The sequence below is a fragment of the Motacilla alba genome, chromosome 6 (genome assembly GCF_015832195.1).
Source record: "Motacilla alba alba isolate MOTALB_02 chromosome 6, Motacilla_alba_V1.0_pri, whole genome shotgun sequence".
NCBI lineage: Eukaryota > Metazoa > Chordata > Aves > Passeriformes > Motacillidae > Motacilla > Motacilla alba.
This window is the reverse complement of record NC_052021.1, coordinates 30,782,206-30,796,335: the sequence shown is the minus strand read 5'-3', so window position 1 is coordinate 30,796,335 and position 14,130 is coordinate 30,782,206. Positions and strand designations below refer to the sequence as shown.

Below are 14,130 nucleotides of genomic sequence, written 5' to 3'. Positions count from 1 at the left end.
CCCCAGGAGCTGTGTGGTACCCAGAGCCCATTTTCTGCTTCCCTTCACCCCGTTCCTGCCCCCAAGGGAAAATGGGAACTCTTTAGAGGACAGCCCTGGTAAATCTGCACCTGAAGCAAACAAACCCCTCCTCAGTGGCTCTGTGCAAATGCCCTGCAGGCTGCCTGGAACCATATTTACACTGGAGTGCTTCCATCAGCCTTTGGGAACTTAATCCTCATTTACAGTTATGAAAATCAAGTCTAGAGCCAAGCTCAGAGTTCAAGAGTTGCTGTTAGAAGAGTGTGAAAATAAAACCCAGACTGCTCCTATTAAATCCAAGAAGTTGCCAGTGATTCCACCATTTGGATTAAGCACAGGTTTGCCAAGAGCACTGAAATGGGAACGGGTATGTGAAATAATACTTCCCATTATTAAACAGAAATTAATGGGATTTTTTTATTTCAGCTCTGGGGAACACACCCTAATTCAAAGGGATGATTAAAAATAATAGTCCATTAATACAGCTCTGCCCCAATCCCTGCTCCTATTTGGACACCCAGTCTCCACCAGCAGCACCCTGGCACTGATCATTTTGTAGGAAATATGAAATGATAGATTTTATTATTCATCACAAGTTTAAAAAAAAATCACATGCAGGGAGGAATCAGGGAGAATATTGTTATGGAAATAGCATTTCAGACAGAGTTTGTAAAACATTTGTCATATTGCAGACACAAAGTTATAAATATTAATTTAACGTTCCTTGGGAAAGGACTAGGACAACTCCAGCACAGATACTGGAATTTTTTTGTGTCATGCAAGGCATCTCCCAGCACAAGGAGGAATTATTTGACTGTGCTACTTTAGGAACAGCTGTGAGAGGAGGTGTTCCCAAGGGACAGGAACATTCTACTGGCAGAAGCAGGGAGTTCTGGAGCAGAGGGAGAAGCAGTGAATAAGAAGTTTTCCAAAAGAAAAAGCTTTCAATAAAAAATTCACTTCTGTCCAAATGAGAATTTTTGGGGAAGGTAATGGATTTCTTACAGAGGCTCTGATTTTTTTACTTGGAATTAATTAATAAAAATTTCTACCTCCTTTCCTGTCTTACTATGCCCTGTTCCATAGATATTTTGATTTTTTTAAGAAAAAACTTCTGGACAACCTTTTTATTTTTTTTAACGCTGACAATCACTTCAGCACAGATGAAAATATAGCAGGGAAAACTTTAAATTTTTGTATGTGGATTGACTAATTAAAGTGTAATTAGCCTTACCTGTTTAATTATGCATTAAAATACATTGAAAAATACATCAAAATTTATTGCATATTCTGGAAGCTGTGCTGTGTATGGTGTGTGCTGCAGCACACAAGAAAGATTTCTGCTGAGGAAGCAAAGTATTCATTTGTAGCAGATTTTAAATCACTCTGTAAACTCAATTTACTTTATTTTTGTTTGTTTTATATAACCATAGGTTACAATCATTTTTCCTTCCTTATGTCTAAACTGCCATTTGCTTTTAAGATGTAAGAATGGGCTCATTACTGTAGTTGCAGCCCATTTTTTTTTCTATAACTAGAAATAATTTTTATGCTATATTCCCCAACCAATTTCTGCATTCCAGATGTTCCTCATTCCTGCAGCATCCTCCTGTTCCCTCTTCCACTGCAAAGGCAGCTCTTTGCCTGCCAGGGTTCCCCTGCAGCAACTCCTCTCCCACACACCCATAAAATCTGACTGCTCCTTGCTGCTGCTGTCCCCTCCCAAGGGGATGTGTCACAACCCAGCACTTTCTTAAAAATGCTATTTAAGCAAACTCACCAGATTGCTCAGTGTGGCCCAGAGCTGATAAATACAAATGTATATGACCCTCCACTCTGATATTTAACATGGAAATGAGGCCAGTGGTCATGGGGTTTGTGTTGTATATATATATATATATATATATATATATATTTGTATTCTAACTAACAAAGGACATTGTAAAGCTTAAAAAATTCTGTCTGACGGGGTAATTTATAAAGATACAAAGACATTTGTTTGTATTGCATACAAAGTATCCTTTGGCAAACTTGCTCCCCAGAGCAGGAAGGATTTTGGAAAGCCAGCTCAGTGGGAAGCCCAAGAGTCACTAGAGGCAGGTAAGAGATGCCGAGGGAAGTGTTGGGTCTTGAAAAGCCAAACGGGAAAATCTCCTTGCTGTCCTTAGCTATCAAATGTGAGAGTACAAGAGAAGACAGAAATGTTATTCTTGAAGATGCAGAGAAAGGACAAAAGGCCACAGATATGAGCTCCACCCAGAAAATTTCAACTGTGTATCAGAAAAAAACCTGCAATCCTAGCAGTCAAACATTGCAACAGGACCAGAGAGGCAAAGGATCTCCAGCCTTGAACAAGGCCCTAAGCAGGGCCTTAATTGGACTAAGCAACCCTCCAAGCTATTTTTTGTGATTAAATACAAAACCTTGTTGAAAAGACCCACTGGAAGTAAGGTAATTTTAATTACAGCCATCAATTTGTATACACAATAATGTGTATTTTACATATATCAAGGAAAAAAAAAAAAACATACTGCTTTTCAAAATTTGTTTACTGCAATAACAGAGGCAAATAGTCAGGAATAAGGTTAAGCCACTAATATTAAGGAAAGCCACAACGTGTGTGTAAATTGAAGAAATTGAAGCCAGAGGAAAGGTACAGAAGCTCAGTACTCAGAGATAATTAATTCCAAGAGTTTCACAATACTTAACTCACCTCAACCTCATTACATGAAAATGGAGTCTGCATTGCAGGGCTGGGTCTGGATTATTATCTAGCACCCATAAGCTTCAGGTTCCTATTTACAGTAACAGTTCTGAGATGTTAAAACTGCAAGGTCAAGGTAAGTGTTTTAGTTCTCATAACTGCAGCCCAGTTTCACTAAAATTGCCTTAATTAACTTAGAATAGTCTGTGATTCTATAATTACCAGATCAAAATGTCATTTTAAATTGTTCCTCATTTCAGGATATGTGAACACTGAACTAGCTGTAACAAACGTCTAATAATTTCAAAGTCAAAAGTTCATTTTTACTTAAAAAAAAGCCACAATAAAACTCTTAACAGAGGCTTAAAAAGGTCTTTATAAAATAATCTCCATCACACTTACAATAGTAAGAAAATTATTCTGGTTGCTAGTTTTTAGTAAATACGAACTAGTTTGTGTAATCTGCATTAAAGATGGTGATAACTTCAGTTCACACTTCATTTCCTAAAGGGGCATGAACAAATGTGTCAAGAAAAGTAAATTATTGCTGTTTCTCATCAAGTCCTTTGTACTAAGGACATGCTGCCTTGGTAGGCAAAGCATGTCTGGCAGCCAGCTGAGACAGGAGAGCTGAAGGAGAGAAGTTATGATTTGCATGCCAAAAAAACCTTCTTCAATCACCTTATATTTGGCAATGGTACAACTGAACTGATTTAAGATCAAAACTGTGTCATTCCATCCATCTCCTGAACGACAGTCCTGATCACCTCATAACTTAAGTTTGCTTGAAGTGACACAAGAAGGTAGAATCCAAGCAAGTTCTGGACTGGCAGGAAAAAAACCTCTGATGTTTATCCTCTCACATGCAGCTCTGAAAATACCAGATGTTCTTCGGAGGGTTTCTCACCAGGTCTGCTGGAGCAATGGGTACGGCTGTGCAGAGAGAACAGAACATGGACATATTGGAAAGAGGAAATCTATCAGGGTTTGTATTTCTGCAGTAGTACTGATCAAATTAAATATGCCACCATTCCATTTCATGAGGGCTCAAAAAGATCTGAAAATCCCTACATGTTTTTAATCAAACTTTTCATACAGTAAGCCTCTGAAATGTACTTTCTGTGGACACAAATTGGCAATTAGAACTGCAAACAGAAAAAGCTCACAACAACTGCTAATTGGGTGTCATTCATTACACGTTTTAACCAGCTGTTAGATTCTTTAGCTTTTGGTAATAAATTATCCTAGTGAGGATGGTGACAGTTTATATGCCCAAGATTTCATCTGCTGGTGCACTTCTTTCTATTGTTTATATGAAACTTACACTACTGTTTCACAAAGAGCAGCTTCTAGAAGAGCTAAATCAAGTCACTCATACAAAATAAAATGGATGTTGCTGTCAGAGGCAGCACTGGTAATAATTACCTTCACACTGCCACCCTTCACATTTGAAGGTCTTAAAAGAACAGAAAAAAGAGAAAAAACCCACATGACTGCTAACACTGAGGGAGAATTTTCCACTTCAGTAATTCCAGATTCCTTGTGATGTGATAATATTTAATGCAGCACATGTAAAGACATTTCTTGTCATGTGGAAAAGATCCTGGTCTTGTGGTGTGCAGCCTCCCCAAGACACCACTTCAGTGCAATCTGCCCTCCCATTTGAGCCTCTGGTACCTGAACCCCAGTCTCAAACACTGTCCAGTCAAGCCAGTGCTGGGGGACATTCTGAGCAATTCCTGATGGATTTACAGACTTCCCTGACTGTGCTTTGCTGTGTGACATCCTGCTAAACTGTCCCCCAAAAGTGGAGCTCTCAATGAAAAAACCACAAATATCCCAGTGTCTGCTGCAGCTGAGCAACAAACTCCTCTGAGCTCTGCACTGATAAATCATCACACCCCATTCCCCCCTGCAATGAGGCTGAAAGGCATTCCCTTTGCCATGAGATTCCTATGATTTCAACCAGAGCCATCATAAAGAAACAGAAGCAGAGAAAAAATTCTGCAACTGTGACTTGAGACTGCGTAAGCCATTGTGATGACTGATACACCACTGTCAGAACTGTGCAGCCAGCTGGTGCCTTTGTCCTTTTACTTCTCCATGCTTTAAAGAAATGCATTTGATCAGCCCTGACATTTTATTTTTTTAAAAAAAGCTGCTATCAACTGACCATCAGAAGTATTCTGTTACAAAAGAGTACTAAAACTGTATGGTAGCAATGAAAGATACCCAAAATATTCCTCTGAAATGTCAAGCATTTCTCTTCATGCTGGGTATTTATGTACCTTGACATTATCAGCTCTTCTGAAAATGGAGAAATACATCAGAAACTATCTTGAATGATTCCAAAAAGGCAAGGTGCATATTATTTCTTCCCTGCCTCTCAAAAGAAAGTATTTTCTTTTCTGTAACAACCAGTGATGCAAACTGGTACGATACGGATTCTCAGTTTGGAAACCTACATCTTGAAATAAAAATACCTGCAAGAATATTTCAGATCTAAGATACTCAATTGTAACATGTATTTAATTTCTTTTCAAAGCAAATTTCCATGCTGTGTCATTTCACTTGTTCTACTGAAATTCTTAAGCTTTACAAAGATAATAAAATACTGACCTATATAAGGGTCTCATTAATTTATCAATAGCAATGTTTAACACCTTCTTAGGACACAGACAGCTTTTTGCTGGCAAATGTGCACCATTGGTCAACCAATCCAGTATTTACATTACACCAGTGAAACACGTTTGGGGTTCTTTAATCTACTGCACTGTAAATAAAGTTTCATCATATCCAATTTCACCAAATTTTCCTATTCTTGAACGTTCACGGAACAACAGAACTGAGGGAGAAGCATAAGAAAAAGATAATACTTTGGTTGTATTTGTAGTGGCAGTTATTATCCAGTACCAAAAGCACTAGCATCAGATATCTTCTGGAAATGAAAGGAAGAAGAAAAAGGCTTTCTCTGCATTCAAGCTTAGAAATTGTTTTTGCAATCAAAATGACATTTAATGGCTGTCTGCTTCATAATTTAAACTTCAGAGGAGAAAGGGAAAGTAAAGACATCTAAGCTGTAGTTGAATTTGATTTGAGCACAGAAGTTACATTAGAGCAAACTTACAAATTCATGTTTTTATACATCAATGCTGTGGCTGCTCAGGATTGATATTCATGGTCCTGTATATCTCTTTGAGAAACAGCAAGGCAGTGTCTTCAGATCCCCTATGAAGAATGAAATAAATAAAACAAAAGGAAACAAGGGAAGGAAAAAAAAAAGAGGAAAAAGTTAGTTCAGTATGGTCCATCTTCTAATTCTCCTAAGTCACATTCCATCCTATTTCAGCTCTCCAAAGAGTTTGCACAACCTCTTGGCCCAGTATTTCTTTTTCATTAACATGGCCTTACCTCTACCAGCTTCTTTCAAGATGTAATTTTACACAAGTTTTGAATTAGTTCTGCTATCAACCCCAGCCTATGCATTTACCTTTTTTCTAGTGCATTTCCTCCTCGTGCTCTCCCCAACTTCCTATGCTGCAACTCTAATCCCCTCCTCTATCCACTTCTTTGATGTGACTTCCTCATCTTAATCTCCTCAAATAATGTATCACTTTTAGTCCTGAATATATTCCACACTTCCTTCTACTCATTTTCTCTCACTCCATTAATTAGCCCAGTTCTAGCAGCAATACTCTAATTCTTCTCTAACTGGCAGGCCCTTAATTGTAAACAGACCATGTTAAACAGCCATAGTCTTCCTCTCTTGCTTACCACTAAAATGTTAGATAGCCCTCCAATAATTTAAAGATTAGTATCATTCAAGTGCCATGTTTCCAAGTGGCTGTTTTCCCTCCTCTTTTCAAAAATCAAAGCTTCACGCTGTCTGAATCTAAAGTCAACATGAATAGACTTAATTTTCTTCTTCATCTATAAAATGCTATTCAAACACATACAAACAATACCAACATAAAAAATAACAATGTTAAACAGGCAAATTTTAACAAAGTTCCAGAGCTGCAGGAGAGGTTAGATGAGGGCAGCTTCCTGTGTTTTTTAAAATAAATGATACAGGGAGCCAGTGAAGGAGATTTACATGGTCAGAACTGTGATCCTCCAAACGTGAGAAACACAATCAGCAGAACACCAGTACAGAATTAAACATGCAAGCTAAGGGAATACATGTATATTCCACAGTTTAGCACAGACATTTCTTGATGGTCTCTGCATTAAATGAGCAGCAAACAAGCAAGCAGAAGGTTCAACACAGAAGCTCCAATCTCTCCAACACTCGGAGCATTTCATTTAAAGCTTTTCCCACCATTCCTTAGGAAAAAAATGCTCTCCTATTTGGGTCATTAATCACTGCGCTTTATCTTCTTTACTCGAATGACGAAAACAGCCACAAATTTTTGAAGTCCTGGCAGTGATCGGCTGCCACCCTGTGGAAGGAATTCCGGTCCCTTCAGCCCTGCCTGTGGAACGGCACTGCCACCACCGGGTCACCCTGACAGAGCCCAGTGCTCACAGCAGCCCCGGGAACCCCTCCTCTGGCAGGTGCCGAGCTTCATCATTCAAGTGATGATGGCTCTAATGAGGGCCTCCAGGTAATGCCTTCAGAGCTGTGTTTTAACCTCTGGAAAAAATGCCTGCTGCTAAAATCACCTACTGGAAATCAAAACCTTCAGAAAGAACGTAGAGCACTCTTTGTCCAGCACCTGCTGAACTCAAAATGAGAGAGCAGTCACTCCTCCCTCACCAACATCACTCTGCACAGCTCACAGCTGACACCCAGGGTTGGCTATTACATACCAAGGTGTGTTATTAAATATAGTTCACACATCCTTTGCTCTGACAGACGAAGCAATAAAGTTTTTCTACTTACTGTAGTCTAATAAAAATCCTTCATGAACAGTTTTATTTGAAAAGCTCCAGTTGTGAAAACGCTTCCAGAGTTCTCCTTGTTTTGAAAATGACAGTAGCTAAAAATGTGTTTAGAGTGTCAAAGGTTGAGAGAAGTGTGCAATGTCTTTATTGCAAACAGATTTGTTCACTGCGTGCTAACACAGAATTTTACTTTGAAATAGAATTATCAAATAGTGACATCCAAGCACAACACCCTGAGCCTGGCACTCCTGGACAATCACACATCCTGTGTCCCTTAAGCAGAATTTCTGGAATCACAGATATCTCCCCTTACCAGTAGCACAGGTGACTCTGCAAAGCAAACAGGTACTCGTTGAAGCTTTCTATTGGTTTCTCTTGCAGAACATAATCAATACGACGCCCTCCATTCAGCATCCCAACCTTCACTGAAACATCTTCATCTTTTGGAGGGTCTGGACTTTCAGTGATCTTCTCAGCTAAAATCAAAGAGTTTCACATTTAAACTATTTTCAAGCACAACTTGCTTGACTACAATTAAGAAATATTACCCATTTTTTCTGCTGTAATTTCCAAGTGTTTGTGATAAGACAATAATAACCTGAACTGCCCAGCATGGTTCAGAAAGATTACTGAACTATAGGCTTACTTCTTTCCTAACAGTTTAAACAGTTTTCTACAGAAGTAACTGCTGACTGATCTCTCCCTGAACTCAACTCCAACCCACAAAGCTTTCATTGTAATTTTTCTCCCACACCCAGCTGAGGAGGAGAGTGACAGAGCAGCTTTAGTGGGAATCTGGCATTTAGCAGAGATCTCCTTAACAGGGTCAGGAAAATCAACAGCAAACAGCCACTGGATACTCAAGTGTCAACTTATTTGAGACAAGTAAGTTACAGAAAAACCAATAATGTGTCCATGTACCTTCCACCACTTGCTTTTCTTCCTCCTCTTTGATTTGGTTAGCTACTTTCTCCAGCTCTGCTTGCAGCTGGGTTGAAGATGTATGAGCACGTGCAAACTCATTAAGGGTCTGCCACGCACTCTTCAAAGAGCTAATAAAGCCCTGCTTCAGATCAGATCCCATACGAGACAGAGAGTCTTTCAGCTCTGAGAAAGAAAAAAAACACACCAAAAATTGAATTCAGAAGGATTTAAAATTACCAACTAAAAGCAGAATGGTGAAGTTCTGTTCAATAAACATCCCAATTACCAGGGGAAACAAGCCTGCTATGTCATATATGCATGTTTCTTGCTTCTCTATTCCATTTTAAAAGATTAGGTGAAATGCAATTAATACACAATTGACTTCTTACTGAATGGGCTAATGAATCCACTGAGATCAAAGTCAAAACAATAAGGAGCAATAGACCATATTTTTCTTCTTTACTATACACACTTTTGGAGAGTTGTAACCTGAAATAAGTATCTTTTGTAGTCTAGCAAAGCAGACTCACTCTAATGGACAAGTCCAAAGGACAGATGTTGCAGAATCTCTCCAAGTGCCTGAACGGAGGCTTTGAGGAGGGCTCTGTGAACTTGCACAACAGCAAAACTGACTTTCCTTATTAGATGTGTAAAATTTAAGTCGAGCACCTTGGTCTGATGTGCAGCCAGGAGCAACAAAGTCAGTCCCTGCCCTCCAAAGGCCACAGAACCTCCTTTTCCCTCAGGGTTTCCAACACTGAACAGGCTCTGGCTAAACACATCATGGTGGTCATTAGGGACACCAAAAAATTTAGTTTCTGTTTCACAGCTTCTTAGAAATGAAGGTGATCAAACAATGTACAGTAGTGCTTTAATGGAACTTTGGTAACAAGAAGGTTAAATCTGGAGGAAATGTGATTATTACTTTTGAATGAAATTGTGAATGGACAACTTATGGGGTTCAGTGGAATCACCTCTGATGCTTGGAAAAATATGGAGTCAGATATCCAGGGATATTAATTAGTCTCTTAAAATCTTACAATATTCTGACGCATCAAATGAGAAATAATGAATAGGATCCATATGAAGTAAGTTTTCTTTTTACCCAGGTGAAGTCTTTTTCTGCCTTTATGATGTGGAATGAGAACTGGTTTTAAATCCAGGTCTTCAACGATCATTGGTTCTAACCTGTAAGCTACTGGATCAAGCTGTTAAGAGAAAACACATTGACATTTAGTTATCTTTAAAAATTATTCTAATTATCACATTTCAGTGAAAAAAATCCCTATTTATGGATTATAGACAACCATTTTTGAATTCTGCACTATTTGAATTTACAAAAGTTCATTACATTAAGCAGGTTCATTAACTGCTTTGCTCTTGTTCTTCTACAGAAGGAGACTCTAATGAGGAAACACAACAGCAAGATTTCCTTGCACTCAATCTCTATCAATGTGTCACTGTTGAACTGTTAAACGAGACAGAGGAGGACAAACACTGCATGCAAAAATACAACTATTCCATAAAAATCTACAAGAGTGGCCTCAAATTAATGAAAAAACTCTAACAACTCCCTTCCAAAAAAATTCCTTAATACTGAAAAGAAACAAGGCAAATATTATGAAGACAGCCCATGCCTGGAAGTGTTTTAGGAAATGTACATAGGGGAACAAAAGGTGTAATGCTCAGAAGGTAAAACTTCGTATTCTGCCTTTTTTGTCATCTACATCAACTAAAATGTCAAGAGCACTGCTACTCACTGGGTGATAGATATTGAAGAACCCCTTGCAGGTAGGGAGCCTGTAGTTTTCGTCAATCTTCTCCACACCCCTCACAGTAAGGAACACGCCAATAGGGGAACCAAGAGCAAAGAAAATATCTGGTTCAAAGTCCAGTGCACTGTAAACCACAGAAACCTACCAGGCAGAAATCAGACACATCATCTCTCAGAACTGTCAGCTTCAAAGGAACTAGCAAAAGGTCATCAACATTAAAAAAATTACAGTGAAAAGAGAGGATTGATCAAATCCTTTAAATTGTTCAAATCATTTAGATCTACAAAGTCTCACCTGCCCAGTTCCAATTTCAAAATACTCATAGTCAATGTTCACAGAAGACACGGATGCACCAACTGGGAGCTTCCTCTTTGAGTGCATCTGACCAGACTCTGAAGGTGAGACAGGAGAAACTGCCTCTTTTGATTTCTGGGTGTCTTCTTGAGTCTGGAGTGTGGCTGCCAGCACTGCTTTCTTTTCTGCTACTGCTTTCTTCTGTTCCTTTTGAGTAAAGTTTTAAAGTTAGGGAGAAAAAAGGTTAATTTCACAGCTGTCAAAATTCCTTTAATATATTCAGGATATTAAAAAGAGTATTCAAGAATAGAAGCTAGTCCACAGCAAGGAAGTCAGTTACATTTGCTTAACAACTTTTAATTTCCATCCTGAAATACGTATTTACCTGCTTGGCTGCTCTGTCTTTTACAAAATTAGCTATTTTCTTTCTTGGTCCAAGAGGTATTCCCATCTCCTTCAGGTCATCAACTGTACACATGAGCTAAAGAAACAAACACCAAACACAAACATCAAAACATGTTTTTCTAGTAGAAAAACTACTTATAACTTTTTTACTAAATTGAATAATTTCATACTGGTAATGACTTATGAATTTGTTAAGTCAATTTATAAAGATACAGAAAATACAAAAAATCAAAAAGACATGACACAAAGTGCCTAACATAACTGGGCAGAGGCACCACATCAAGAAAAAACAAGAAGTGCAAGTCTTCAAGTCACACATTGATTATCTTATCTTTGCAACTGCTCTCATGGCCACTGAGAAGAAAAACAAAACAAGAAGAAGAAAACCCAAACATAAAGCTCCATTCCCTGGGCAGCCCCTACAGGTCAAGTGAAGATTTCAGTACCAGAGACTCCATGTCGATCCGCTCCTTTTCAAAGGTGCTCACGTACTCTGACAAACTGAGCATTTCCAGAGTCTTCTGCAGAGTGGGAACATCTTCCTCTGCTTCAGCCTCACAAAGGTCATCAGCAGAAGTGGCAATGGAGGAGCCCAAGGAACTGGTATCTTCAGTCATCTCAACAAAACAGCACACAAACAGAATCACACCCTCTAACAGTGGAAATCCAGTAAGCAGCAAGCAAAACCAAGTTTAACTATTTTCTCTTAAAAACATTATCAAGCCAGCTCTGTAAATATATATCCATTTTTAGTGAAGCAGGACACAGATTTTCCACTAAAATAGACCGGCAAAACAAATATTTAAAAATTACTATGAAAGACAAAACACTCAAAAAGGCTCCCTTTTATTCCTCAAACAACTGGTCACCATTTCTAGTCTAAACACAGATTCTTTCCCTTTTATGCATCTCCCAGATCACTTAGATACTGTTAGACCAAGTTACATGTTCACGAGGGCCAAAGCTGATGTTCATCACCAAATCTCATTACTGACCTACTTGAAACTTCAGAGAGAGGTAATTAATTTGTCCTGAGAAATTACAATATTTACAAAATAGCATATTTCCATTAACATATTCAAATGTACTATCAAAACCCACAAACTTGGTTCAGCTAATAAATTCTGAAAAGTTAAGAAAAAATTACTGAAAATATCAGATCTATAGGCCTGGAAAGAGAGGCATGCAAATTACCTGTTTATCATGAACAGCCACGTCCTTCACACTCCCATTAACACCAGAAAATGGTCCAGAATTTACTGATGAAGCCAAGTCCTTCTGGTTAGACAATATGTCAAATAGAATTAAGGAACCTGCAAACAGGAATTAGAGTTGATTTGGGAAAAATATCAGGTTTTCCTGTCCCTAAATCTTGAGCAAGATTTATATGCAATGATATCATCAGGGTATAGTTTGATCAAGAGATGGCTGAATGAAAATACTCCTATGTTAACTTGAACATAAAAAGCTAAAAGCAACCCCTTTTCTTCCCCTGCTCACACTTTATGTAGTTGCCATGACTAAACTATTTTTCCTTAAACTCCTGAGACTGTTTGATGAACTGGAGGAAAAGTTCCAGTCCAAACCAGTGTGTCAATATTCTGCTCTAACACTTTTTCTATCTTCCAAAAAATGACTGTAATTTTACTAAGCGGGGGTTCTGAGACACAGACATCACCCACCTAACAAGACACCAGATAACCTGTTAACTTTTTAACACAGATTAGACACTACGTTTTCATGAAGGCAAGTACTAACTTTCTCTCAAAGCCTGACAAACTCAGCTGTTGAGAGGAGTTTGTCAGCTGTTTTCTGAAAGACAGCCGTGCCCTAACAGCTAATTTGAGTTTTATGCGTAACAAAGGGGCCATTTTCCTTTTAAGAGGAACTGATTTGGGATAAAAGCAGCATTCCTCAGACAATCACCTAAGCTGTGCCCAGCCACAGAGACTCCCCCTTTGAAGTCGGGGTTGCGGCTCATGAAGAGCGCGTACAGGCGGTTCATTTCCATGCCCACTTTATCCACGATGGTCTGGCAGTAGGTGGGGCTGTTGTAGAACAGGATGTCGAGCAGCGTTTCGTTGGTGAAGTGCCTCAGGCGACCAATGCTCGGCAAAGTGATTTTCTTTATGTTCCTGGCAACACAGAATCGTTAAAAGCATGAAAGGCTTTTAAGAAACGCTCGTGAGAACTTTGTTAGCTTTTGAAATTAATGCAATGTAAATGCTACAGAAAGGGTCTCTAAAGAGGTTTTTAAAAGCCATACAGCCTTCTGGCCTCGTTGCATATTCACACATTAATGCTACCTGCTGATTGTAATATTTGAGAAAGGTACAGCTCCTTTTTTTCTCTCCAGGCTGAAGGGATGCCTGAAATAACCTCTTCTCTATTCCAACTCTGCTCTCATAAAGTACCAGGGAAGTTTGGTGAGCAGATTGAAGTGCAAGAGAAAAAGGAACTCGCATATAAAATTAGACTCAGAGAATGGTAATACTCTCTTTTTGAAGAAGAAGCTTGGCATCACCATCTGCCTGCCTAGAGTCAAGACAGCTGCACTGGAATTGCTATAGACTTGAGACTGCCTGGTTTGATTAACAGAACAAGGATCCCTCCTCATGCAGTGCTCAAATGCAAATAAAACACCAAGGCTGGAGGAAAGCAGTGGGATTTGACTGAGCTACAACAATCTGGAGAACATCAGCATCGCTTTAAGTGCCACAGGTTGCCACCCTCACAATTTTTACTTTCCCAGCTTTGAGCAAGGGAAACAGCTTGAAATGTGAGGTCACAGCAAAGAGGTAGGCACAGAGAAGGGATTTTAAAACAGACTTTTAAATGCTGTAACATTCTTACCCAAATATAGATACTTTGGTTCAAAAAAGAACCCCTTAGCTCAAGTGCCTAATCATAATTCAGGCACTCCTCTAGGACTGGACAGAGGGCTCAATGCCTTCCTCAGAAATAACTGCTAGGGTGAAACTCAATCAGACTGCAGGAAAATAAAGAATAGAAAACTCTCCACTCTAAATTGTGCACACCTCATGGACAAAACATCTCCAGGCTCACCACCTCATCCTTGTGATCACCATCTCTACACGCTCACTCACTCATCAAGTATCA

At 39.0% G+C, this 14,130-nt stretch overlaps 1 protein-coding gene across 1 annotated transcript in view; it reads right to left on the bottom strand.

The window, feature by feature from the left end:
• Positions 1 to 2,462: 2,462 nt before the first annotated feature.
• The window catches only part of LOC119702375 (SEC23 interacting protein), a 21,380-nt gene continuing 9,712 nt past the window's right edge, over positions 2,463 to 14,130 (bottom strand). Inside the window, exons 9-19 of the mRNA XM_038140326.1 lie at positions 12,937 to 13,145; positions 12,205 to 12,323; positions 11,457 to 11,627; positions 10,991 to 11,086; positions 10,606 to 10,812; positions 10,297 to 10,452; positions 9,642 to 9,744; positions 8,534 to 8,719; positions 7,926 to 8,088; positions 5,853 to 5,953; positions 2,463 to 3,658 (exon numbers count right to left, since the gene is read on the bottom strand). Coding sequence (XP_037996254.1) covers positions 5,872 to 5,953; positions 7,926 to 8,088; positions 8,534 to 8,719; positions 9,642 to 9,744; positions 10,297 to 10,452; positions 10,606 to 10,812; positions 10,991 to 11,086; positions 11,457 to 11,627; positions 12,205 to 12,323; positions 12,937 to 13,145 — 1,492 coding nt within the window. The 3' untranslated portion in view covers positions 2,463 to 3,658; positions 5,853 to 5,871. The remainder of the gene's footprint in view (positions 3,659 to 5,852; positions 5,954 to 7,925; positions 8,089 to 8,533; positions 8,720 to 9,641; positions 9,745 to 10,296; positions 10,453 to 10,605; positions 10,813 to 10,990; positions 11,087 to 11,456; positions 11,628 to 12,204; positions 12,324 to 12,936; positions 13,146 to 14,130) is intronic.